Source organism: Pteropus medius, unplaced genomic scaffold (genome assembly GCF_902729225.1).
Source record: "Pteropus medius unplaced genomic scaffold, Ma_sr-lr_union100, whole genome shotgun sequence".
Classification (NCBI taxonomy): Eukaryota; Metazoa; Chordata; class Mammalia; order Chiroptera; family Pteropodidae; genus Pteropus; species Pteropus medius.
The window spans coordinates 10476119-10500529 of NW_024347790.1; the positions used below are offsets into that span (position 1 = coordinate 10476119).

Here is a 24411-nt window from a genome sequence, read left to right on the forward strand (position 1 = left end):
ACAGTCCTCTAACTGGTCACTCTGTATTCAGTCTGTCCCTTCACTAATCCATCCTGCACCAATGCTAGATCAATCTTCCTAAACCACCTCATCCTTTGTGCAAATAGTGGAAGGATACAAAACGACTGGACAACAGTTTGGGGAAGGGATGAGTAGGAGTATGGAGAGAAGAAAAGGAAATAGTAGGTTGTGCTTTTAATACAACTAAATTATTTGAATCTTTTATAGAAATGTATTAATTATCTAGATGTTCTTTTTAAAAAAATGCTGCTTGGCATTTTTTCTTTCTATAAGTAAATTTCTACTGACTGCCAAAACTAAAATTAAAAACCTTTCAAGAATAACAATTATTTTCTTCTATGCAGAACATTTCCTCATTTAAATATAGGTACTATAGATCGATTTCCCCTTCTCTACATTTAAGACTTTATAATTTATCAATGATTTATTCATAGTCATATTACATATAATAAACATCATAATACCACACCACAGTACCTAGCACAGAGCCTTTCACATAGAGTAGCTGATAATTATTTGTTGAATATCGAATAACTAATTGTTGAACTATTTCTAACACATCCCTATAGCCTCAAACACTCCTCCTTCTAGAAAAGAAAAATAAGTAGTCACAGCATGCCATGATGATTCTAGGAACTAGAGGTTTTAGAAATTCACCATTTGCAACCACTACCTCTAAATGAGCTTTCCCCCACTCTCTTCTTGAGCTCTTTCTAATCCATACTCAAGCCTACTTCTAATCTGTTTTCTACTAAGAACACAAGCAATCTTTTTAAAAAGTAAAAAAAGATAATGTCATTCCATTGCTCAAAACTTTCAATGTCTTCTCATCAGCCTCAGAAAAATGACCAACATCCTTATAAGCCTCATTTGATCTGGTTCCTACCTAACTCCTCACAGATCACTCTACCCTCTTTGCTCACCATAGTTTAAAGCACACTTGTTCAAAATCACTCAGTTTTCACTCACCTTTGGGCCTGTATGCATAATGTACCTATTCTCTCTTCTAGGGCCATTGTTTTTCCTGCCCTCAAAATTTCTTGGTTAACATATATTCACCCTTCAGATCTCAACTCCAACACTACTTCTGTTGGGGTGCAAAAAAAATTTTTCCTCCCACCTTCTAAAGTCTTCTAGCTGGACTAATAAGCAAATTAACAGGAAACAGATTAAGAGGAAAAAATGTTCAAAATGTATTAAGGATACACATGAAGGGGTGCTATAAGAATATGAGACCTGAAGATGCACTGGGCAGTTGAAGTTTACGTCATTTTGGATGAGGATCTGACGCAGAGTTTTGGGATTTCAGAAAGAAAGCAGGTAATTTACAGGCCACTCAGAAACAATGAGACACAGAGGGAAGTTCAAGAAACAGGCTTTGCTAGATTTCTCCCTGTCTGCCACATTTAGTTTATACTACGATGCTAAGGTGATGCTCCCTTAGCTAAGGTGATGCTCACACAGAAAAAAGAAAAAAAAAAAAACAAACAGGTTTCTTAATAACCAATTTAAAATTAGTATCCCAAAATTCATATTATGAGGTGTCAAAACTTTGGTCACCATCACTTCTTTGACTCATTAGGCTAGGTGAGGGCACTGATATGTACTCTCATGTCAACATGTACTTTCTCAGATAAAATTTATTATAGTATGTGATTTATTTGATTAGTGGGGGAGGCAGAGATTACATAAGGGCAGAGATTATATCTGAGTCACAAAATGCAGTCAGGCACATAATAGGCAGTAAAAGGTTGCTGAATAACTGAATAAGTGGCAAACTAATATATTCAGTCATACTGTGAAGTACATTACATATGTATATAATTATATATATTTCATTTTACTGAGCAATTCTATTGAAACTCTGGTTCCAACTTGGGATCCTATATGACTTCTTCAAATCAAATTTGGAACATATTCAAATTAGAAATAATAACTATATCATTTTAAAATTAGTATTTCATACTACTTCATAAAAAGCATGTAATTTGGACAACTTCCTATTAATCGGGCAAATTTATTCGAACAAATTACTAAATTTTTGGCTTGTGTGGAATTTGGAGAAAACATATATTTCAAAATTACTATTATCAAGATAAAATATACAGAGCAATAAGATGACCCAAAATATAAAAAAACTACCCACAATAATTAACATGGTATATGCTCTGCTAGAATACCTACACAAGGAATTTTAAATTTTTATGAGGTATTACTGAAGGTACTTTAGCCAGACATGCACAATATACACTGTGCTATAGAATATTTAAAATTCAGACTTCCATTATTACCACAAAAGGAAACATTAAGTCTACTACACCAAACATCTATATCAAAGTTTCTCAAAGTGTGGTCTTCGGAAAGGCTGAGGGTCCCTAAGCCCTTTTCAGGGGCTTTACAAGGTCGAAACTATTTTCATAATAATTCTAATGTTATTTGCCTTCTTTTTTGTGTTGGCATTTGCACTGATGGTGCAAAATCAAAGATGACTAAACTACTAGCCTCCTAGCATAAATCACCATCTGTACTAGTTAGTAGTGTTCTTTATCACCAACCACTCACAGGACAAAGGGGAAAAAAAAAAAGCCAGCTTCATTTAAAACTGTTCTTAATGAAGTAGGGAAAAATACTAATTTTATTAAAGTTGACCCTTACGATGCCTTTTAATGTTCCCTGTGACAAAATGAGAAGTATAAATAAATTTAATTCTGCTGCATTCTGGTTGGCTTTAGGAAAAAAGCACTTGTGTAATTTATTTGCAGGCTAAATAAGCCACTTTTCCAAAGAACTTCAAAAAAGACTTCATTGTTACTTCAAAAAACAAATGACAAACTATGATTATTAATATTGGGTATTTGGCAGACATTTTCCTAAAAATGAACAAAGTGAGCCTATCACTTCAAGGAAAATAACTGGCCAGACTTGTTGCCAAGAGTAAAATTTAAGCTTTCGAGCAAAAGTTAGAATTCTGGAAAACCTGTATCCATCAACATAAGCTTGGAAGTTTTTCAATACTTAAAGACTTATCTCATAAGATCTGTGATGATATTAACGTAATTTTTTTCCTATCATAATGAAATGTGTCAACATTCAGACCTGCATCACTCAGTGAACAAATATTTTCCAAATGACCCAAGCAAATTTTACTTTAATGGAGTATAAAATGTTCAAGAATATGGTTTCAGACTCCACATTGCCACGAATCTTTAAGAAACTACTCTCTTCCTACTTTTGACGTAGTTTCAAAGAAAATTATCCTCAATTACATCTACAAGCTATTAAAACTCTCCTCCCTTTCCAACTACATAACTGTATAAAGCCAGATTTTCTTATATACTTCAACCAAAACAAACTATCACAACAGGTTAAATGCAGAAGGAGATATGAGAATTTAGCTGTTTTCTATTAGCCAGTCAATAAAGAAATTTGCAATAATGTAAAACAATGTCACTCTTCTCATTAAACTTTTTTTGGTTTGGAAAACTATAATTATTTTTCAAAAATTATATTACCTATGTTAACAATAATAAACTCATTACATGTTATTTTAAGTGAACTAATAAATGCTTTACACTTCCTGATTTCGATTTTTGATATAGTTAATATACAGTTAATATTGATAGATATAACCTAACTAAAGAAGTTCTCTGGGGTCCTCCATACTTTTTAAGAGTAGAAAGGAGTCCTGAGACTTAAGTTCCAGTACTGTTAATCTATACTGTAGAAAACTACTCAAGGAAAAAATACAAAGATATTCTAATTTAACACACCCTCGTGTATTTTCTCTCTTCGGTAAGACTTAGAAAAATTGATTTTAATATAAAGATTTTAAGAATGTTTAGGAAGAATCACAGTTCACAACAATTTAAATTAAATCATTTCCCAAACAATCTATATATTTATCTTGAGTCTAATAACAAAGTACACATTTAAACATAAACATAAACATTTAAACATTTAGTTGTTTGCTAAGAACTAAATAAAATAAATAAGTATAAGTAAATCAGAAACTTTTTAGAGGAAACAGAATTACTAATAAACTAATGAAAAACATCAGAATTGTGGGCCTGGGAGTCCCAGAAACAAACTTTACTAAGAACCATCAAAATTGTCACTTTGACCATAATCTAGTTCAAACTTGTCCTGTTACAGAAAATAAGAGAGTTAAAGTCTGGTTCAAATACAAGTAATTCATGATAGAATGAGGACTACAATCAAGATTCCAGACTCCTTGTACAGTTCATGTAACCTTCTGAGCAGCTTATGTACCAGGCCCTGGGCAGGCACTAAAGATATAAGAATAAAAAAGACAAATCTAGTCTTGCTTTCTTGGGGACCAGCATCAAGTGTCAAACAGGTGTAATAAGTGTGCTACAGAGGAAATACATAGGATTTTATGGGAGCATTTAACAGTGTATAAACCTGGTGGGACAGAGAAGAGATCTCTAAGGAAGTAATCTCCTTATTACTGTCATCAACCAACATCCTCATTATTGCCCTCCTTCACTAAGGCTCTCTAACATCTAGCTCACTGACTATTCCTATCATTATTCTTAGTGATATAAACATTCATTCAGACAATTCACCCTTGCCTCCCAGTCACCTGACCTCAGAACGAAAACATTTTTTTATTTCATTTTTCTTCACGAGTCAAAAACTTTCCATCGTATATCCATGGTATACTAATAATACCATTTCCAAAAATCTAGATTTGAAAAATTCCACATTCTAAACACCCAACTTCTATTTCTGCAATTTACTTTAGTACCTCAATTCCAACTATCCTTTGCAATCACAAGACTTCCCACCCATTAATCATCCCAGTTTATCGCTATCCAAGTCAGAACTGAGATGTGTTGTAGTACAAAATACATATCAGATTCCAAAGACAGTACAAAAAAAAGAATGTTATATATCTTATTAATAAACTCTGCTGATAGCTTATTGAAATAATATTTAGGATGCACTGGGTTAAATAAAATATACTATTATAATTAATTTACAACCTGTGTCTTCATATCTTTTTATATGTGGCTATCAGAAAAATTTTAAATTACATATGTGGCTCACATTATATACCTATTAGACAGTATTAATCTATTGTGATGATTCTTAAATTCTGACCTCCAATTCTGACTCTTCTGTAAATTCCAGAATGACCAGCTGGCCTATCTATTTGGTTATCTAATCGGTATCTCATACTTAACATGTTCACAACAGTGCACTCTTTTAACTTTAATAATATTTTTATTTAACCTAGTATATGCAAATATTATCTCAAATATGATTACTATAAAATAATTATTATACTAATTATTTATTAATAAATAAAATGAAATATTTTATATACTTTTTCATACCAAGTCTTGGAAATTCAGTGTTTAGTTTTTACTTACAACACATCTTGATTCAAACACAGTATTATCACTGGATATAACACAACAGTACTTTTGATATCCTCCCATTCATGTGCTACTATCCACTGACATACTTAAAGAGAAAAATTTAAACCAGTAGTTATCCTTAGATTCCTCTTTCCCTAATACCCCACATCCAATCCACCAGTAAGTCCTGTTCAGCTCTGCCTTAAAATACCCAACCTCTCCCCTCAATTCCTTACCCCATCACTAACGTACAAGCAATTGTCATTTTTTACCTGGACTACAACAATACCGTCCCTGGCTGGTTAATTCTATTCTTGCCTTCCCTTCAGTATGTTTTCCACTGAGTAGTGTGAATGATTCTTTTAAAAAGTAAATCAAGTTACTCTAAAGATAACCACATTACACTTAGAATAAAATCTAACTTTTTTCAAGGCCTTCAAGGCCTATAAGGCCCAATCCCTGAGCCGTGGACTGGTACCACCGGACCGTGGCCTGTTAGGAACAGGGTTGCAGAGCAGGAGGTAAACAGTGGGCCAGCAAGCAAAGCTTCATCTGTGTTGGCAGCCGCATCAGGCCTCAGTTCCACCTCAGATCATCAGGCATTAGAATCTCATTGGAGCACCAGTCCTCGGTGCCAAAAAGATATGCTGCTCTACATAATACAGCAAGACAAGAAAGACAAGAGCTTACTATATAAAGCCTCTTAGACCTCATTGTGAGATTGTATATTTATGGGAATTCACTGAATGATTTTTAAACAGGAAAGTATCAAGATGAGATTTCTATTTTGGAAGGACCACTTGAGCCACAATGTGGATAATGGGGATGTGATCAGAGGGGGATATGCGGTGATACGGATGAGGAAGCTATAGCAGTTCTCTAAGCTTCACACTGGAGTGGTACAGTGGAGACGAAACAGACAAATTTAAGAGATATTTAAGAAGAATCAATAGGACCTGTTACAGCTGAATTAGTGGTGTTGCAGGATGGGAAATAATGGAGTCAAGAATGATGCCCAAGTTTCTATTAAGTGAGTATGCGGACAGCAGTATAAGAGATTGGGGAAAGGTGATGAGGTCATTTTCTGGCATCCTAAGTCTGAGGTACCTGTGATTCAAACAAGCTGAACCATCAAGTAGACAATTAGATATAAAGCTAAACATTAGTGGAAGAAAGACCATTCAGATGGGAATAAATAAAACAGCCTGAGGTGGTATGTATAGAAAGGAGCTTATACAAAGCCACTTTAACACTTAAAAGTAAAGGAGAATAAGAGACACAAGCTAGAGGACTGATTAGCTTTTCGAGGGGAAAAACAAAAACAAGGAATGGTCAATTGTGTGAAATGATGCTAACACAAGCAAGTTGAGAACTAAATATTCAGTAAATCCTGCAGGTTATTGAGCGTAGTAATGTTAGTGGAGCATTGGAGAGAACAAATAAAACAGATTAAATGTCAGTGGAGCACTGTAAATGACAAACAGAATGGGTTAAAGAGCAAGTGCAATGTGAGGAATGGAGGAAAGTGTAGACAATAGTTTTAATAAAATTAAGCAATACAGGAGAAAGAGGTCAGTTACCATAAAGTCAAAGGGGAATTTTGTACTATGGGAGAAATCTGATATTTTATAATTCTGACTGCACAGATTCAGTAAAAAAAGGAATAAAGATATAAGAAGTGTAAGGTTTCTGAAAAAGAAAAGAGAAGATGGGACCCAGAGCAAAGATAAGTACCGGCCTTAGCTAGGAAGAACATCTATGCTCCTTTATAACAAGAAGGAAGTAAATAAGTCAAGGAGGACACCAGTAGGCTTGGAGATGTAGTGGTAAGAAATTATATGTCTTATATAATGAGGTATATTTTCTCTATAAAATAAAAGATGAGAAAGGAAAGAGAAAATTTAAAACAGTTTATGGTGAGCGGAAGAATAAAACTAATGTGGAAAATATAGTAGGAATGCTAGGCTATGGTGAGGGCCCTGTGTAAGTGGTAACCATGATTTTAAAATGGCACTCATGAACACTTTCCACTACACTGCCTTCTTAAAATAAGATTGTGTTATTATATGTCTTAGGTTGCCAGTATTTGAACTAAGAATAAGAAGTATCTTTTCCCATAGGATGCATTATACACATTTTGGTATTTAAGTGGAGGGTATTTTAACTCCCCGTGGCCCATACAGAAAGGGTTCTCAAGAAGTACCACACTTGCCTTGAAAAAATAAAATTTACCAAATGCAATTTTATCACAGCATGTAGAAATTACTAACAGGAATTAAATATAAAGCATTCAAGAAATGGTGATTTAAAGGCAAACTGAAGTTTTTCAACAAACTTTTTCATTAACATAGTATTTTTATTCCCTTTAAGTTTCAAAGAAATAATAAAATTTTGCTCCAATTAAAAGCAGCTGACAATATTCAACTACACATCTTGCATATTATGCTTCCTTTAAGCTCTGAACATAATTCACTTTTGATTTAATTAGATAATCTCATAAAACTGTTAGAATTTTTTTTGTTTTTAAAATATACGATGACTGAAATACTTTCTGCCTTACTAAAAACAATGAGTTTATCAACTGTACAGTGTAAAGTTTAAATAAATTCTTTAAAGGCTATACATAGGAGTGACAGGACAAGGAACTTGTACTGTCTAAGCCATATATATTTCTAAAAAGTTTTAAATTTGTGCAATTACCATATTTAATATTACTTTGGTAATCAGGGGGAAAATTAAACTTATCTATAAAGTGAAAAATAAACTCCAAGCCTTTATTTCTACCAAGTCAAACTGAAATTGAGTTTGTGCCCTTGTCTGGAATTCCCTCAATACACCGCAGTACAGTGGTAGAAATTCAAAATTATCTAAGTACAAACTTAAGCAGTTATATATTTCACAACAAAATACCACTATGAACTACTCTTAGGTGTATATGTGCAAAAGAAGTGAAAATAGGCACTCGAACACCATACATGAATGTTCACAGCAGTACTATTCACAATAGCCAAAAAGACAGAAACAACCCACATGTCCTTCAGTAGATGAATGGATCAACAAAATGTGGCACACAGTCGAGTGTGCTTAATAGAAGTAAAAAAAGCCAAACACGAAGGCCACATATTGTGTTATTCCATTTACAAGAATAATACAGAATAGGTAAATTCATAGAAGCGGAAAGCAAATTGGCGCTGGTTGGGTAGGGATGAGAACAAACTGACTGCTTAATGAGTACGGGGTTTTCTTTGAGAAGTGATAAAAATGTTTTGGAATTAGATCAAGGCGGTGGTCACTCAACACTGGGAATGTACTAACTACCATGGAAGTATAAACTCTGAAATCGGTGGTTTTATATTTTAAGAATTATAACTCAAAAAAATCCCATTATGAAGCAAATAATATAGCTATATTCTAATCAACCTGCGGCTGGAATCACTAACAATTTTAGCTGTACATTAAAAATATATTAACCATTTTAAAGCTCTATACTCTTTTTTGTCATAAATAAATAATAAGATTCATTACCTTTTTCCCCACATACAGAAGTTATGCAATGGATTTAATAAGCCTTCGTCTTTTAGAGATACACACTAAAATATTTCTGGATGAAATGATATTTCAAAGATAGGCCTTACAATAATGGCAGGGAGATATGACAGTAATACAGATGAAGGGGGACAGGCCATGAGTGACAACTGCTAAAGCTGAGTGATGAACTCACAGGGGTTCATTCCACTATTCTTTCCATTTCTGAATATATTTGAAATTGTCCATGATAAGTTTTTAATTACTATGCCAATAATTACTAAAATAAGACTTAAAATTAGTTTCCTTATACTTTAAGCTACACTTGAGATGGTCCTACCAGTTATTCTTTAGTTAACATAAATCACAATTCCACAAACTTTTGCTGAACTTGCTAAGCACAGATGGATATCAAAACTACAATCTACTTGATAACAAATACACTTCAGCTTCCTTAGGATGTTTTGTGATTTTCTTTACAAACATTAGTTCGCTAACAACTATTTTTGAGAAAATTTCATTTTGTAAATGGAGAAAGTTTAGTAGACTCAAGGTTAATTGCAGTTATTTGGGTTGACATAGAATGGTAATACTAAAAAAATTCAAGTATCATTTCTAAGGAATTAATGTTATTGATAAAATAATCAGGTCGGTTATTTCCTTTAAAAACAAAAGTCCAATAATTGCCATTTTCCAAATGTCTCAAATGCTATACTTCTTTTTAAAAATCCCTTACGTTTTTGCAGTCTTATTAAATATTAAAGACTAAAAAGTTTGTATATCTGGGTTTTGATTATTTCTTTTGAAATCAAACATCAATAAAAATTATAATCAACACAAAAAGACAAGAAAAATACACAGCTCCCCTCTAATTCAACTTTCTAAATGCCCCCAAATTAGCATTTAATTGTTATTTTTACCTTACTTTTCATATCAACGCTTTTCATGGAATCACATCTACATAATCTCCTAATGTTTGATTCAACCTCTTCTCCCAATACATGCACTCTTCCTTTCTGGCTAATATATTCTTGTCTGTTAATCTGCAAATATCTAATTCCTATGACATAATTTCACCCAAGATAAATAAGGTTATTCTAAAGAGCCACAGGTTGCTTCCCCGATTGCCCAAATACTTCTTTTCCACTACAAGGAGTATTAGCATTCTTCAGCTATCAGAATCAACTGTAGAAAACAGAAGCACATAGGAGAAATTATTCTAAGGGATTATTTCAACAATTTTCTTTAAAAACCCTCTCCAAAAGACATAAACATCTAAAACTGAGGATCTAAGCACACCAGGACTAAATCAAAGTACCTACCACATGTAAAGCTCTTATTAATATTAAAGTAAAAAAAAAAAAGGAGTATACTAGTTTTAATATAAACATTCAAATGACATACAGTTCTAAAAATATTCAGTATTATTGAGAGTATTATTAGTAAGAACTGATACAATATTCCATCCTTATGGACTTTCATAAGACTAAATATGCAATGTCAGATTCTGCCTGCCTGAAGCAGCATTAACAAGCATGTGTGATATGGCTGGTATGGGTCAATCTAACAACTACCTAAGGATCTACCATAAAATTATCTAAAACCTTGTTTTGTTTTTTATTCAAATATAATTGACACGCTATGTCTCAGATATACAATGTAATAATTTGATATTCGTATATGTTGCAAAATGATCACATTAAGTCTAGTTATCATCCATCTTCACACATAATTACAATTTTTTTCTTGTGGTGATAACTTTTAATATCTACTCTCTTAACAATCTTCAAATATACAATATAGTATTAGTAACTACAGTCACCATGTGGAACATTACTGTTTAATTCATTTAGATTTCTCTTCTGTATCTCTAATTTTACTAGCCACTGTTTTACTCAAACTTCAAAGTGCAACTGTAAGAAGTCTACCATTTCCAATCTGTCCTAATCTCCTCAATCATTCTGCCTACCTTTATCTATCTGCATCTAGTTTGTGTGGAAATCAAAATACTTCAAAAACATTTTGTGTTAACTTCTACTCATTCTTTTACAAATTTTATCATAATTGCAAAGATGAATCAGAGTAGAAAAACAGGACACAAGTCATAAAAAGGAAAGAGAACTACTGAGCTTCGTGAAAAACTAGCCTAAGATTCCTATAATTCAACACTTCAAATGCCAAAACTACCATCCTTTAGTGAGCCAAGGAGGTCCCCAAATTAGAAACATACCTGTTCTTCTTATATATGCAACTTGAAACTCAGAAGAAACATAGTAAAATAGCTGTCAGGTTCCCAGACATGCTCAACAAGAGTTTACGACATTTCTGAACTAGCCTGAGTTCTAGACTCATTCAAGTCTGGAGACAGTGTGATTTGGAAAGAGCATAGCCTGTGGAACCTGTCAGTTAAGCAGAAATCCTGACTGCCAATTCCTAACTATACAATCAAACAAAATTCATTTAACCTTTCTGAGTCCTAACTTCCTCATCTGTAAGGGAATACTGCCTATGGAGAATTTTTCTAAGGATTAAAGATAATGCAAATCAACCAGCAGACTGTGACTGAGTAGGTACTCAAAACAGAAGCAATTCTGTGCATTACCCTCTTCCCTTCTCTATTACCCTTTGTACCATCTTTTTTTAATCCCCTAGGCTGCAGTAAGCGCCCTACCTAGTATTCACTAAAAGGAACTTAAAATATGGAATCAGAAAATGTGAATTTGATTCCAGGAACTATCTCCTACGATACGGAACTTTAGGCTAGGTAATTAATATCTCTGAACTATAAATTGCTCATCTGTTAAAAACAAAAAGGAGAAAATAAAACATGCAAGTATTGCAATAACTAAATGACTGTTTATAAAGTGGCATAAACTATACAGTACCAGAAATGTTAACTTTTACACATTCCAAAGTGCTCCTGCTCAAAAATTTTGTGCCCTCCAAGATTAAATGTGCATAATGAGCAAATGAGCATAAGCTAACATCACAGGAGGAAGAAAGCAAGCTAACCTAAGTACTGATAAGATTCCCTTCATAGTCCCAGACTTTAGAATATACTTGTTAACCCAAATGAAGCTTACTGGGGGAATTCCAGGCAGAAAATTAAATTAAAAAGTTTAGCTGTATGGAAGACTTTTCTGTCCTTACCCAACCTAGGAATTTGCATACCTTTCTTAAGCAGTTTCTATTCCTTTTAATTTAGCTCATTTCCTATTCCCCAAATTCTCATGATAAAGGCAGTTTGGACCCTAAAATAAAGCAAAGAGAAGTGGCCAGGTGAATAAGTGTGCTCAAGTTGAGTGACTGTCCTTAACATAATCTACCAGAAAAATTCAAACTGGTCATATGAACCAAAAGATGGAAAATGGCAAAGACTTTTCTCTATGTCTATATACATGTCTACATAAAAAACACTTTCTATTTTGAATATTATCTCCCCATAACAATTTCGAAAACCCTGTCCTTTTTTACTCTTTAGAGAAGTTTTGTTATTAACAATACATTTAATAATTAAAGTCAATGGGACCCAAAAAGCTAATGAAAAGTACTTGAGGACTAGACTGAACTAGAGCCAAAAGGACTTGTCAACTAAACACAGTCTAACTGGACTGTACTTTCAAACTGTAAGAAAACAAGAAATGAAAATCACTCGAGCAGTAACTTAACTCACATTGGGTATAAAAAAATTCTCAAAACACAAGTAACCACATACTTTCCCTGACAAGAGGTACATTTATGTAGGGTGTTGATTATAACCCAATCAGGTTTGTGGAAGGGATACAGAAAGATCTCAAAAGAACTCCATATGGGTATTTCTAGTACTATTTGTTCCCTAATTACAGTACCAAAGTTAGCAGCACAACATATCACAAAGTAAGCTACCACATCAACTTCCACAAAATCTTTATCATCTTCTAAACCTGTCTGAGCCTGACCCTGTGGCCTGCATCATGTAGCCCAAAGTTTAAAGGCTGCTAAAATAAACATCTTTTATTCCCCAGTAAGATCAGAATACCTCACTGGCGTCAAGTTTAGGACCACCAAAAAAAACAACTTTGGGCCACTGACAGTGGCTCTTGGCACGACGATAGTAACATGTTTAAAAGCGACTACCTGAGAAATGGCATGACTTATCTTAACTAGAGATATTACCGATAAGTTTAAAAGTGCTTTAAAGTTACATGATCGTGGCAGGAGGGGAAAAGGAAAGGGGTCAGGGAGGAAAAAAAAAATGCCTTACCTCAGACGACTACTTGAAATCAAGAAATAGTCACCAGACAGGTTAAAACATGTTTGCATTTGCCAACACTTAGCAGTTACTACACCATATATTTGTCAGATTTCCCAACAAGAAAAACAGAAAGAAGCCACCCTTTGTTAAGTACTTATCTGCTGACTTCTACAAAGAAATGACTTCTGGAATGGGGGCAATTTAACTTCCTGTGCTCTCCCTTTGACTTTCAAAATCCTTAAAACCTTCAGCAAATGGAGAGTCAGCTCAATTTTAAGACTTTTCATGTTAAGTTGAATAAAAGTTGTACATATTAGTATCAATAAACTATAAGGTCACTTTTCTATTTGAAAACTATAGCCACATTTCTACTGGGTCTTAGGATATTTTTTTAAAAGCTAAATATAAAGTTTGCAAAAACAAGAAATACAGTAGATGTGGCAGGCATTCAACAAGTTTATCAGTAGAATTCCTAAAGTAAAAGCTTGAAAAAAATTTATGAGATAAACTCCTACTAGTGCTACTGAAGATACAATGTTACTAATATGGAAATTGAGAAATATTCAAAATATTCAGAAAACAGTATCTCCTTCTAAAAATAAGGAGGAAAAGCACTGGCCAACACAGACACTCTTGGTTCTTAAGAAAATGATAATCACATGGGAGGCATTTCTATAAATACTTTAGCTCTGAATTGCAATAACCCTAACCTTTCAAAGCATGTTTTGGTCGCGCCTTACCAATAACAAGAGAATTTTGGGTGCCATTGTATTGACACAAAAGACTGCTACTTTATTTGCTTCTAATGCAAACTGCTGGTTTATGCAGTTAAAGATCTACAAACCAAATTATCACACCATAATTCACTTTCAATCATTAAAAACAAACAAACAAACATCTGTCACAGCTAAGGCCCCAAGAATTTGCTAATACATTTACAATAACGTATTTTACGTTTTGGTTCTAAGACTTAATATAAACATGTTCGGTAATCGATTTGGATTTAGTCTATACATTTACTCAGGTTGAAAAGGGAGAAACCTTCAGAAAATAAGCAACGGGCGATTACACCGTTCCACTTTAAGTTACTCATGAAGCCAACAGTTCAAGAACTTTGGGGGAAGAGAGTATTTAAGACATTTTTCCAAGTAGTTAAGAATAATTTGTGTTTTATAATAACGACACCCCTAACAACCTCTAGACATACACTATGGTGGGGCGGAAGTGAAAATGATGAGAGGGGAAAAAACCCGACTTGAAAACGGACAGGCAGGCAGATTTACAAACCTTCAATTAAAGAATTTTGAGATTAACTTCTCTTAGACGCCCTCCCTCACTCCCCCACCCGCTTCCTTCTCTCCTCCGGGAGGTCTGTGTAATGTGACTCATGACAAATTTTTTTAAAATAAATAAATAAAAGACACACCCTCCGGGTTGGAACTGACATAATCGCCCCCACCCCACCCTCCCCCGACACACACACCCCGCTTTTCCTCTGCCTTCTGCTGCTCCTCCCTGCGCCTCGTCCCTGCCCTTTCCTCTCCCCTCTCTCTACGTCCTAGACCCCTCTCCGAGCGGGGACGCAGCGGTGCGGCAGCTGGGTCCCCGGACGGAAGCCCGGCGTACGGCAGGCTGCGGGGGGCAGCGCGACTCGGGGGACCGAGCCCGCAGGGAGGCGGATGGCAGCGGGGCGCCGGGCCGCGGCGGGCTCCCGGCTCCCTCGCCCATTTTCTCTCTCTCCTTCTATGGGTTTCAACCACCACGGCCACTTCCTGTACCGCAGCCCGACTCTCTGAGCCCAGCCACTTGCTCTGTCCCCCTCTGAGGCTTGGGGTTGGGGCTGAGCCGGCGCTGAGGCTGGGGCTGTTCCTCACCCCGCCCAGGAGGCTGGTCAATCCGGCGGCCGGCGGCGGGTCGTCGGCCCGGCCAGCCAGCGCCCGCCCGCGCTCCTCACCTGTATGTAGTTGTTTTCACAGTAGTCCGCCACCCGCGTCAGGTTCTGGTAACTCTCTATCAGCGCCCTCTTGCCAGACGGGATCTCCTCCTCTAGTAACATTTGCAGCTCTGCCATTTTCCACCCCTCCGCATCGCTTCCTCTCGCGTTAAAGAGACAGAGGCAGAGGGGTCCGCGGAGGTTCCGAGCACCTCACAGCCCGGATACAAACCGCCTACCCGCCCTCCCGCCTGGTATTGTGGGACGGCACCGCCCCTTCTTCCTCCTCACTGTCTCCGCCCGCTTCCACCTACTTCACGCAGCCGCCTCTACCTCGTTCTCTCGCGAGTCTTCACGCCTTTCCCTTCCCATCCCCCACCACGGGCTTTCCCCGCCCCCCGCATGGTCTTCTGGAAATTGTAGTTTCTCACGGGCCGGGCTTTCCATCGAAAGCGCATACGTCTAGGGCGGGGGCGGGAGGAGCGTAATTAAGGAAAGTCGACCTTCGGTGGTGGTTTAAGTCCGGAGTTTTCTAATGTCTCTGGGAGATGGCGAATTCCCGAGAATAAAACCGTGTGAAACTTGGCAGAACTTTGAACTTATTTCACACCATACTCCAAAATTTACTTAGGGTATATCATAGGTCCAAATAAAAAAGGTAAAGCAATAAAGTTTCTGCAAGAAAACAGAGTAATTTCACAAGCTTGGGGTAGGCAAAAAATTCTTAGTAAGTTCTAACAAAAAAATTGAAAATTGCTTTTTAGTAAAATGAAAAAAAAACATGTTTCTTATAGCTGTTGTTACAAATTTAGTGACAAGATAAAACTAATTTATTATCTTACATATTTAAAGATCAGAAGTCTCAGTTGGCTAAAATTAAAGTTGTCAATAGGGCTTTGTTCCTTCCGGAGATTAGAGCATCGTTTCCTTGCCTTTTTCAGCTTCTGGAGACCACATGCAATCCTTGGTTTATAGCCCCTTCTTCCATCTTCAAGACAGCCTCAGAGCACATTCAAATCTCTGACTATGCTGCTGTCCTCACATCTCCTCTATGACTCTGACCGAGCACCCCTCACCATAAGGACTCTGTATCTACTTAGATTTCACAGGGATAATGCAGGATAATCTCCCCATCTCAAGATCCTTAACTTGATTACATCTGCAAAGTCTCTTTTGCCATGTAAGGAAATATATACTCACAGTTTCTGGGGATTATGATGTGGACGTGGGAGGGGGAGGGCATTACCAGTCTACCATCATTAAAATACTCTGCTCATGAAAAAAAACACTATTAAAAGGGGGGTGAAAAAAGCTATGACACATACATTTGACAAATAACTCAAATCCAGAATATAAAAAAAAAAAACTCCAGGTCAATAAAAAGTCAGACGACCCAATAAAAAATGGACCAAAAAAAGACAACTACACTGCGCAAAAAGCCAATAAATATATGAAAAGGCACTCAACTCATTAGTCATGAAGGAATGCAAATTAAAACCATAATTGCTACATTTTACCAAGCAGTACACCCACTAGAATGGCCAAAATTTAAAAATCCCAGCAATAGCAAGTGCCTAGTGAAATGTAGAGTAACTGGACTAGCTACAAACATTACTGGCTACAAACTGCCATAGCCACTCTGAAAAACAGTGTAGGAATTTCTCATAAATCCAAGCATATACTAAATACATGACCTAGCACTCCCACTCTTAGATATTATTCAAGAGAAATGAAAACTTATGTTCATACAAAAACCACTACGTGATTGTTTATAGTAACTCAAATGTCCTTCAACCAGTTACTGGATAAACTGGTACATCCAAACAACAGAGTACTATTCAGCAATAAAAAGTAGTGATTTATATATATATACACAAAGTCATGGACGAATCTCAAATGCATGTTGCTAAGTGAAAGAAGCCAGCATCCTTCCCCATTCCTCAAAGTGTTGGCAAGAATGTATTTCATCTAGCACTTACACACACATACACACACTCAGAGGTACACGTGAGTATACAGTATAAAAGGGCACACTCACTCTGGAAGGACCTATTTGATTTGGCAGTACCTATTAAAGCAAATAAACACCTCCATAAGGCCCAGCAATTCACTTCTTTGTATTTATTCAAGAAAAATAAGTAAAATGTCCACAAAAAGATATGTACAAGAATGCTTATAGCAGCATCTTTATTCATAGTAGCCAAAAAATGGAAACAACCCAAAAGCCTATCAACAAAAGAAAGAATAAATAAGTGGCGGTATATTCATATCATGGAATACTACATAGCAGTAAAAGAAATAAACTGCTGATAATGCAACGACAGGGATGAATCCATTGGTAGATGCACTTGCATGGATGAAAAATGTTTTATTAAGTGAAACTAGGCAGACATAAAAAGAGTACATACCATATGATTCTATTTCTATGAAGTTCAAAAAACGGTTAACATAATCAATGATGACAAAAATTCAGAACAGTAGTCAGCTGTTACAAAGGATAAATTGGGAAGCAACTGTGGCAGTAGGAGTAGTCCATATCTTTGTCTGGCTGGTGATTATAGGGGTGCATGTGTAAATAAAAAAATCATCAAACTGTACACTTAAAAGTCTCTTATTATGTGCTTTTATATAATTTACTGTATGTGTATTATACCTCAGTTTAAAAATGGAGAAAAAATAATATATTTTTTAAAAAATCTTACCTATAAAAAGGAAAAAACAGACAAAAATCAAGAACAAAATTTATACACCTTGGCAAATTTATTGAACTTTAAAGATAAAAAATAAAGGACGCTTCTATAGAAAAAAAAAAAAAAACAAGATATCTTCAACAGAAAAAATACCCAGGCGACCTTTTCCTTTACAATAGATGTCAAAAAAACGGTGGAACAAAGTCTACAAATCCTTAAATGAAATTAATGTGACTCAGTGAGACTTCATCTAGTGTAAAAGATGAAAACATCTAAATGCAAAGTTAAGTAAATTAACCATCAAAGTAAATCTGAATTGAATTAATAAAATAACTGGTTATTAGAATATCAAGAATAAAACAAAAAAATCTTAAAAACTACCAGAGAGAACAGATTTTTCTACAAAAGAATGATAATAGTAGAACTCTTATCAACAAAATAAATACAAAATGCAAGGAAGTTATATCCCGAGACCAATGAAGGAAAATAACTCTCAACCCGGTAGCAAACCCAGCCAAATGTCATTCCAAGGATGATATAGTTCAGACACAGAGGAGAGTTTACCACCCAGAAACCTTCGATGAAAAAAAAAAAGCAGAGGGAAAGTGTGGAATAAAAGAAACAATGAAAATGAAATGCATTGGTGAATTCATTTACCTATGGCTTAACAGAATAACTTTTTTCAAGTAAAAAAAATTAAACATCTGAGATATTTCACATATTATTTTAAAAGAAAAAGATCCAGTTATATGTTGCTTATAAGAGACACCTATAAAACAAAGTCATATCAAAATAAAGAGATGGAAAAGTATTTACCAGGCAAATATTAACCTAAAGAAAACTGTTGTAAAAATCAATAAACAGAAACCTCATTTAAAATGAAGTACAGCGGCCAGTAGGGGGAGCTCTCCCACCCTAAGTAAATTTTGGGGCAGAACGGGAAGAAATCTGTTTCTAATAGCTCTCCCAACTTTCTCTTTTCTGTAAAAGAGTTTTCTCTCCTTTGTTTCTCCGGACTTGCACATGGTTCACCATTAGACCACATGTCCCAAATTGCAATTCTTTACTGTTCCCAAATAAACTCATTTTGCTGGAGAAATATTTGGCTATTTGTTTACAGTAAACACTGTTATAGCAATAATAATAATAAAATAATAATAATATAGCAATAATAATAAAATAACAACAACAACAACAACAACAACAATAATAATAACGTCAAAGTGCTATGGCCAGGCCACCCGGAACGTACTCGATCTCATCTGATCTCGGAAGATAAGCAGAGTTGGGCCTGGTTAGTACTTGGATGAGAGACCACCTAGGAAGACCAGGTGCTGTAGGTGTTAAAAAATAATGATAATAAAAAAATAATGTCAAATAATTATATCAAGGCCAAAAAGCATTACAAAAGATAAAGAGCACTGCGGATAATAAAAGGAGCATCTCATCAGGAGGATGTAATCATAACTTCTTAGCGGCCAACATTATAGCCTATCAATACACAAAGCAAAACCTTTACAAAGAAAAATTGACATATCGACAAGTTTTCTTTTTCTTTTTTCCTTTTTTTTTTTTTATAAATAGAAGATTTTAACATATCCCCACCAGAGACCAAAGAAGCAAGCAAAATGTCGATATAAAATATTTGAACAATAAAATAACAAAAGCACAAATAACCAATGTTAGAAATACAAACAAGGACTTAACAAATTAGCAATTTTTAGCAATTTTTAGCATGACAAGGTTGAATAATAAATATCAATTCTATCTATATTTCCTTCAGTTTAACTGGTTGGGAGAAAGAGGGTAGAGACAAATTTTGTGAACCAGTTAACGTTCTTTATTTTGTGTTCAGTGATGTGGGTTTCAAAACATTTTCTAGAATATATTTGAATTTGATATTCAAAATCCCCTGCCTAATTGAAATGTATCATAGACCTAAATGAAAGACATAGAACTATAAAATTTCTATAATAAAACTTAAGAGAAAATCTTAGTGCACTTGAGTTAGCAAAAATTAAAAAGTATATTAAAACATGAAATATGAAATAAAAAAAGAACCTTATGTCCCTGTGGATAAACTAATTATAATATATCTCTATAACCAAATATTACTGAGCACGAAAATGGAACAATTTGATGTATATAACAACATGAATAAATCTCCAAAGCATTGTGAGTAATGAAAGAAGACACACACAAAAGACCACATGCTGTATGATTCCATTTATATGAAATTTTAGAAAAGGCAAAACTATAGTGATAGAAATCAGGTCAGACTTTTCAAAGGCCACAAGGGTGAAGAAGGAGTGACTGTAAAGAGACACAGTAAACTTTTAGAGGTAATTGAAGTGTTCTAAATCATGATTGTAGTGGGGGTTACCTGACTATATCCATTTGTCAAAGCTTATTGAATTGCACACTTAAAATTTGTGAGTTATACAAACGATCTAATCAAAAAATAGGTAGAGGGCCTGAACAGACACTTCTCTCAAGAAGACATACAAATGGCCAACAAATATATGAAAAGATGCTCAACATCTTTAGCTATTAGGGAAATGCAAATCAAAACCACAATGAGATATCATCTCACACCTGTTAGAATAGCTATAAGCAACAGGACAAGTAGTAACTAATGTTGAAGAGGATGTGGAGAAATAGGAACCCTCATACACTGCTGGTGGGATTGCAAATTGGTACAGCCACTGTGGAAAACAGTATGGAGGTTCCTTTAAAAACAGAATTGATCTACCATGCGATCCAGCAATCCCTCTACTGGGTATTTACCCCAAAGACTTGAAAACCCATATCCGAAAAGATATTTGCACACCAATGTCCATAGCAGCATTATTTACAGTGACCAGGACATGGAAGCAACCGAAGTGTCCTATGATCGATGATTGGCTAAAGAAGCCGTGGTACATATATACAATTACTCAGCCATAAGAAGAGGTGAAGTACTGCCATTTGCGACAACATGGATAGAACTCGAGATAATCATGCTAAGCGAAATAAGCCAGACAGAAAAAGATGAAAATCACATGATATCACTTATATGTGAGATATAAACCTAAAAACAACAAATGAACAGGACAAACAGAGACTCATGGATATGGACAATAAGTCTATTGTAGTTACCAAAGAGTAGGGAGGAGCGGGGAGGTAGACAGAGTAAAAGGGGTCAAATATGTGGTAACAGAAAGAAATCTAACTATGGGAGGTGAACACGCAGTGTAAATATATATATGCCTTGCAGTTAAAATATACAGCTGAAACTTATTGGATTTCGTTAACCAATGTCATCATAAAAAATAAATTAATTAAATAATTTTTAAAAATTAAAAAAAATTGTGTTATATTGTAACTAAATTATAGCTAACTGAAGCTGATCCAAAAAAAGTATCCAAAAAAAAAAAAAAGTACAGGCTGAAGAAAATTCCTTTGCTTCAAATGTTAAAAAACAGGGAAAAATCATGTATTTTTGTTGCCTTTGACATACGATGAAAAATCATACAATCCCAAAACAGGAGATAACTTGCTTTCCCAAATAATAAAGGTGACTAAAAACGGTCAAGATCTCCGAAGCTAAACAGGGTCAGGCCTGGTTAGTACTTGGATGCGAGACCACCTAGGAAGACCAGGTGCTGTAGGTATAAAAAATAAAAAAATAAGGGATTGTAAACTGACAAGGTCCTTGCAATCTGTGAGGTCAACCAATGGTTGCCTTGCCTAAAAAAAATAAAAAAATTGCAGGTAGACGTTGTGATGGTAAATTATAAGCATCATGCTAACTTTTCAGAATCCAACTTCTCTCCCATAATGTGAACTTTTATACTATTTATTCAATTAGTATTTTTCTGTTGGTTTTGTGCAAATAAATTATAATGAGATGCCTTTCAAATAAATCCCAACACAATAAAGAATAAGTGTTTGTATTAAACTTAACTATCTATTCCTTAGGCTCAGCTGAAAATCAGATCTCATAGATTTCATTTCATGGATGTCTAGTCGAGCTAATCAATCTGGTCATGAAAAACAATTTGTAACTGCAAACTGCACATGTGCACAGAAAGAAATTGAAATTTCATGTGTTCCACTTTGAAATAGCAGATGGCTTGACAATCATAAATACCTTATTTCCGGGAGATTAAGGAATGTGCCTAGAGAAATAACAATTTGGGCTATCTTGGTACATAAATTGTTTATTTTGTTATTTGGCACACAAAGAGCTATATTGCATAGTTAGTGAACCTCCAACTTCTGCAAAGTTAATTCACAGTACTGGATCCCAGGATACTAAACCTGAAGTAGGTGATCAACAAACCAGAATGAAGAGTACTTATGTAGTATAGTGGAAAGAAACTAGGAGTCAGGCAACCAGAATTCTCCTCCAACCCCTGCTGTTCCCATTCACTACAACCATGAGATGATCATATCCTTTACAAAAAAAAAAAAAAAAAGAGGTAGGGGGAAGGGAAGTGTACTACTCTGCTCAAGCTGCCATAACAAAATACCGCAAACACGGGCCTAAACAACAGAAATTTTTTTTCTCACAGTTCTGGAGGCTGGGAAACCAAGATCAAGGTGTCAGCAGGTTTGTTTTTCTCCTGAGGCCTTTTCTCCTTGGTTCACAGTTGGCCATATTCTCGTTGTGTCCTCACATGGACTTTTCTATGTTGTCTATGGGTCCTAATCTCTCTCTGGCTAAAGACACTAGTCATATTGGATTAATGACATAGCCTATGACCTCATTTAACTTTAATTAACCTCTTTCAAGGCCAAATACATGCATTTCTAAGGTGCATAAGGTTAGGATTTCAACATATGAATTTTTGGGGAGTGGGGGCACAACTCTGGCCATTACATGGAGTGAATTCACACTCTAGGATTCTACAACCCTCAACTATTACCTCTCCTTGCTTCTTTTTGAATTAACAATACGATCCAGGAATCCCCAGAAAAAAAGAAAGTTAATAGAACACTCTGATAGTTTGGCAAGGCCCACACAAAACAAGACGATTTCAGGGGGTAGAATGAATTGTGAGCCCTCCTTCAAATTTTATAATAATTAATGGTGCAAGTCCTTTTATGCAGTCATGATATTTGTATAGCAGGCTTAATCCACGGGCCAGTTTTCAGGCAGGTTTGGTTAGTATTCATTTACCACGTGGTGGGGGAGATCTTTCTTAGGCACATTAAGCCAAGCCAATGCAGAATACCATTGTTATTTTAGTGTGGAGCAAGCTGTTATCATGAAATAAATAAAAATTAGCAATGGCTAAAAATGCAAGGTGCCTAGAGTCCTGGGGGGAAAAATATAGCCGTTAAGTGAAATCTCATGTTGTGTTTCTCTTCTTTTCCAGAAGCCGCAATATTTCCAGTACAGTTTGAATGAATTAATCACTTGTTAATTTGGGAAGCTGCTCAATCAACACATCCTCCCCCACTTCCTTTCTCAACTTCAGTAAGATGCTGCAAGTGTCTGTGACAATCAGAGTGGGTTCTGGTACAGCTGACCTTGCCAGCAATAACAAGCATCTCATTCTTTTAACCTAGTGGTGAACCAGGAGCTAGAGATGGCCCTTTACTGAACTTTCAATCCTTCCAATGGGTTTATAAATCCCTTACTGTTAGAAATATCTACTAATTTCTTTTTCTGACTAATACAAGTGAACAAAATAATATTTAAAAGTTTTAAAGACAAACGGCAATCTATATAAAGTATTTCTTTAGTTCAAAGTTATAGAAAACAAGTCAAAATAGCATAAGGAAAAATGAGAAAAAGAAAAAAAGGATTTTATTATGAAAATTCAGGCTTACTCGTAGAATCCAAAAACAGAAATGCATCCAGTACTAAGAAAGTACTGGTACAAATTATTTACAAGGCCAGTAGGAACCCAAGCTGTATTCTAATTTAGTGTCTTATTTCTTTGCCAAAAAGTTTTTTGTTTGTTTTGTTTTCCTCACGCTTTCTAAATGGTGGAGAACACAGCAAAATTGGCTCCCAAGTTTTTCATCTCTACCACTCAAGAAGCCCATCTTGAGTGTGAAATCTCTCGATTCTAAACCCAGATTTCTCGAAAAGAAAATCTGATGAGTCCAACCTGAATTGGCTCATCTTCCCAATCATCGGCTTTGGCAATGGAGATATGATCAAAACCCAGAACTGCTATTTGAACCACAATGAGACTGGCCTGGGGAGTTTCCAGAAAGGAGAAAAGCAAAGCAAACAATAGCGTCAGGTGTCCATTACAGCTGGGAAAAATTTTACAATACATACACACGTGGCCTGGGTGCTATCCAGGATTTCCATGTATAATTGTGCAGGTTACACACACACAATGGCATCTGACCAAGGGTTAAATAGGGGATAAAATTCCGTAAGTCCAGTGTCTGGACTTCCTCAGGGACAATTTCTATTAATTGCTCTTTTCCTTTACATGATCCTTCCTCTTTTTTCGCATGTCTAATTTTTTGTTGTCGTTGATGAAAACTGGACATTTTAATTAATATAAGTGGCAACTCTTGAAATCAGATTTTCCCCCATCCTCCCCAGGATTTGCTCCTGTTGCTGTATGTCATTTGTTTAATAGCTTTTCTGTGCTATTTCCACAATAGCTATAT

At 35.4% G+C, this 24411-nt stretch overlaps 1 protein-coding gene and 1 pseudogene across 13 annotated transcripts in view; one reads left to right on the forward strand and one right to left on the reverse strand.

Annotated features, from left to right (window-relative positions):
• Positions 1-15374, reverse strand: part of ABI1 (abl interactor 1) — an 89337-nt gene extending 73963 nt beyond the window's left edge. For 5 of the 13 annotated variants that reach the window (XM_039877605.1, XM_039877601.1, XM_039877598.1 and 2 more), the window contains exon 1: positions 15119-15372. In XM_039877605.1, coding sequence (XP_039733539.1) covers positions 15119-15235 — 117 coding nt within the window. In that variant the 5' untranslated portion in view covers positions 15236-15372. Of the gene's footprint in view, positions 1-15118 lie in introns of all 13 variants that reach the window. The other 8 variants (XM_039877609.1, XM_039877602.1, XM_039877607.1 and 5 more) reach the window with 2 other exon arrangements.
• A 3637-nt stretch (positions 15375-19011) lies between these two features.
• Positions 19012-19130, forward strand: LOC120614716 (uncharacterized; annotated as a pseudogene).
• Positions 19131-24411: the final 5281 nt, after the last annotated feature.